The sequence below is a fragment of the Quercus suber genome, unplaced genomic scaffold (assembly GCF_002906115.3).
Source record: "Quercus suber isolate HL8 unplaced genomic scaffold, Cork oak 2.0 scaffold_430, whole genome shotgun sequence".
NCBI classification, from domain to species: Eukaryota; Viridiplantae; Streptophyta; class Magnoliopsida; order Fagales; family Fagaceae; genus Quercus; species Quercus suber.
Window position 1 is genome coordinate 663,439 of NW_027069881.1, and position 4,343 is coordinate 667,781.

At 36.9% G+C, this 4,343-nt stretch overlaps 1 protein-coding gene and 1 long non-coding RNA gene across 2 annotated transcripts; one reads left to right on the forward strand and one right to left on the reverse strand.

Annotated features, from left to right (window-relative positions):
* Positions 1 to 25: 25 nt before the first annotated feature.
* Positions 26 to 856, forward strand: LOC136062593 (uncharacterized). Its single transcript, XM_065761808.1, has one exon. The coding sequence runs from the start codon at positions 26 to 28 to the stop codon at positions 854 to 856; it is 831 nt and encodes a 276-aa protein (XP_065617880.1).
* Positions 857 to 2,013: 1,157 nt separating this feature from the next.
* Positions 2,014 to 4,073, reverse strand: LOC136062596 (uncharacterized). The gene is made up of 3 exons (XR_010624320.1): positions 3,826 to 4,073; positions 2,799 to 2,846; positions 2,014 to 2,498 (listed from the first exon to the last, which is right to left on the reverse strand). It is a non-coding gene; the product is annotated as an uncharacterized LOC136062596 (long non-coding RNA).
* Positions 4,074 to 4,343: the final 270 nt, after the last annotated feature.

Genomic DNA, 4,343 nt, shown 5'->3' on the forward strand with positions numbered 1-4,343 from the left:
AACTATTAAGGAGTTTGAGAAGAGAATGCAAGAATTAAAGGATCTAGACCCTAAGGCTTGGGAGTATCTTGCTGACATCAACCCTGCCCAATGGTCTAAGTCTCATTTTACTTGCAGGGCATTAAGTGATTGTTTAGCCAACAATCTTAGTGAATCATTCAATTCCATGATTTTGAAGGCTAGGGACAAGCCCATCTTAGCAATGTTAGAGTGGATTAGAGTTAGGCTAATGACCAACCTCTATAAAAAGAGGAAAGGTATAGAGAAGTATGTTGGGAAAGTGTGTCCAAATATTCAAGACAAGTTAGAGAAGTTGAAACAAGAGAGCATACCTTTTTGTGCTACTCCATCTGGTAGGTTCATGTATAAAGTTGATAATGACCGTGAAAGGCATGTGGTTAATTTGACAAATAAGACATGCAGCTATAGGATATGGGATTTAACTGGACTGCCTTGCAAACATGGCATTACTGCTATTTTTAAGAACCTAGAGAAGGTGGAAGATTATGTGCATCCTTGCTACCTAAGGGAAACATATCTTCAAACTTACCATGAGATTATTCAACCAATGCCTGGCCAATCAGAATGGGTTCAAACTGGACATGTTGCTCCTATTGCCCCTCATGTTTACAAGCCACCTGGTAGGCCTCCTAAGCTAAGGAAAAAAGCCCCTGACGAGCCAAGGAACCCATATAGGGTATCTAGAATGAACAAGACTATTAAATGTGGGAAGTGTCATAGAGAAGGGCACAATTCAAGAGGTTGCAAAGCTATCATTACTGGTGAGACTACATGGCAAAGGAGACAGAGGCTTCAAAAGGATAAAGTTGTAAGTATATTTAGAGTTCAACCCTAGTCACTTCATTCCTTGCTTCATATGTTTGTAAGCTGTCATTATTGTTGTCATATGTTTGTAACTTGTACTGCTGTGATATATGCATAGGGAGTTAATTCTGCAAGTAAGACCAAGAAGAATGTTACTGAGGCAAGACCTCAAATCACAACTCAACCTACATCCCAACCTGCATATCAACCTTTTGCTAACACCTCTAAATCTCAGCCTTCATCCTCACAACCAGCTAACAGAGCTTCAACTCCACAATCTGCCTCTAGGGCCTATTGGTACTCTTCATCTAGTCAACCAAACTTTCATGCGCCTAGAGAGACATGGGATTCTAGACCATCATCATCCCAGGTATTATAGCTTTATTTATATAATTTTTTGTTTTACCTTACCATCAATTAACTTGTCTATAATTATGATTTTGTAGCCAAGAAGTTGTGTTGCTGGTGTAGCTAGTGTGGTTGGTGCATCTACTGTTGCTGGTGTAGCTAGACAAATAAATGGTGGAGGAACTACTATGGGTACTAGAGGAAAGGGCAATATATCAAGTGCTGCAAAATCCAAGGCAATAGGTGGTAAGAGCAGAACATCAAAACCATCAAAGTTTCAACCGGTTGGTGGGAAGAGCAGTACATGATGACCAACAAACTAGAAGGAAGCTAGATGAGATGTTTTTATGTTTTGGTTGGGAGATGTGTTTCTGTCTTTGTCAAACAATGTTTTTACTTTTGGTTGTAATCTTGTTATCAAGGTGGAAAGGTTTTAATATTTTGGTATTGTTGTGTTATTTTTTGGCATGTGCCATTTATGATAGAATGATTAATATTTTGGTAATATATTAGCTTTTGGCAATGTGCCAGGTAATGACAGATTGGCTATGTTGTTAACTGTTATGGAAGAATTATTAATATTTTAGTCATATATTGCATATATCAGGTTTTGGCAATGTGCCAGGTAGTCACAGAGTGACTGTGTTGTTAGCTGCTATGGAAGAATCACTTATATTTTGGTCATATATTGCATTTATCAGGTTTTGGCAATATGCCAGGTAGTGACAGAGTGACTGTGTTGTTAGCTGATATGGAAGAGTGTCAATATTGTGTTGTTATGAACATTCCAAAATGTTTGGTTATGATAGTTTAGTGCCATCAATTTACAAATACCATCAATTTATTACCAACAATCAAATCAGGTGATTCTATTACCAAAGTTGTTATATTACAACAATACAACTTACAAAATGACCATTTAAGCATTCAACCTACAAAACAATACAACTTACACACTGAACTAAGCTCAATGATCCAACCAACCTCAACAAAACAAACACATAACCATCATGCTAGACCTAAATCTCTTAAATTCTGTTTTGTTGATGTAAAGCAAAACAAAAAACCAACATTACAAACACAAAAATCCCCATGACACCATTAGTGCAAGCTTGCACAATCTCTCATTATCTCTTGCCTTCATTGCTTTCTCCCTAGCTTCTACGTATTGTTCACGAGCTTTTATTTCCCTCTTAGTAGTTTTTTCTTCCATTTCCCTAGCTGACTCTTCCCTTTGAAGCATTGGTAAAAATGAGTTGTTGTAGAGTAAGTGCCACTTGATGAATACATTGCATAAGTTGCTCAAGACACCTTCACTGAAATTACTGCAATTTGAAAAAAAAAAATTCCCATTAGAATATGTATCTTTAGATTTAAATGATGGGGTAACAACAAAAGCCCCTTTCACAAAGGCATCCACATAGAGGCATAAAACTTGATATTGCCATAGCAACATTGCAAAAGATGCATTATAATGCACTAGTTACCTTCTAAATTTAGATTAACAAAAGGCAAAAACATTAGGATGTTGTTCTGACCATGCATCAAAACATTTTATGACCTATCACTGAAATCATTTAGAAGCTTCCTATCTCATTACTTCATATAAGTAGATTCAGGACTACCTTTGAAGATTGCTGAAATAAAAAGCTGGTCTGTTCCATTCCACTGATCTGATATGTACAACGAAGAAAATAAATACTGATAACAAAACCAGCAAGGAAATCATAGACTTGACTTACCAGGTTAATATTATATTTGCTAGTCACATACAGAAAGTGAACAAACAATAGGAACTTTAAAGAGCACTCTGTAGCACCTAACATTTTCGGGTTTGCATATTAGATGTAAAACTACTACATGAAAGTGACTGCTATTGCTCTACCAAATGATAAGCATTAACAAGTAGAACCATAAAACACCCAAGGGGCTGCACTATTACAAAGGCTATTTACATTCAGAAAGTGAACAAACAATAGTAACTTTAATTATAGCCTAAAACATAGTACTTTGTAGCATCCTAACATCTCGGATTTGCATATTAGATATAAAATTACTACATAAGAGTGACTACTATAAGCATTAACGAGTAGAACCATAAATCGCGTAAATAGTTGTGATTAGCCTAGTCCATAAGAACTCTAATATTTGGGATTGGGCACACGTAGGATGATATGGAATAGATTTAAAGCAAAATTATTGAAACAATTTTTGAAGCCCAAAAAGAATATATGGGAAAAAAAAGGAGTATCAAGTGCCAATATGAATTGTTTGTACCTTTTAAAATGTACCAGCAAAAAAATGTATATTGTATATTGTTGTTTGACAAAATGACTGACAGAGTTTACCCTTCGTCCAAGCCCATCACCACCACCACCACCACCACCAACAACAACAACAACAACACCACCACCCCAATTCCCACAACCACCACACCGGCCACCGCCAAACCCCAACAGCAGCAGCCCCGCTACCCTTACCGCCCACAACCCCAATACGACAATCATCACTGCCGCCCCAGCCGTTGCTGCAGAATCAACTGCTGTTGTTGTTGTTGTAGAATCCACAGTAAACGAAAACTACCCAGATGCAAAAAATGTACCAGCAATTTTTGAAAAAGAAATCAAAGAACCCTAACAATCAAAATCGTACCTGTTGTTTAAATCAAGAGAGAAAATCTTCAATATCCTTCACATGGGTTTTGATAGGACTGCCTTCTTCTCTTGATGCTGAGAGTTTCACGGGTTCATCTTAAGGGAGTGGATCACAATCTCGAACAGCAATGTACGGGTAAAAGGAAGCTTTTTTTTTCTCAGGAAAGTGTTTTGATTCAATTGCTATTGTTTTTTTTAGTGGAATAGTGTTAGAGTAACAGCAAGACAAAGGTGGGTAAACGTTTGGTTAACGGATTAGACCACAGGTAGGCAAAGTGTTATTTTTTAAATCACGGGTGGGTAAAGTGTTTTTTGAGCAAACCACAGGTGGGTAAAGTGTAATTTCCCCAAATTTTATATATATAACCATATTTATTTATTTATTTAATATATGTATCCCTGCCATATTCGTGTTCTAATTTTTCAAAAATTGTCATGTTGTCATACCGTATCTGCTTCCATACCCACACCCATATCTATGTAGGATCTTCCTAGGTTTTGGCCTTTTGGGTACAC

Bases quoted from the DNA above. Each gene is read 5' to 3' on its own strand.
- LOC136062593 (XM_065761808.1), top strand. From the start codon at position 26: ATGCAAGAATTAAAGGATCTAGACCCTAAGGCTTGGGAGTATCTTGCT.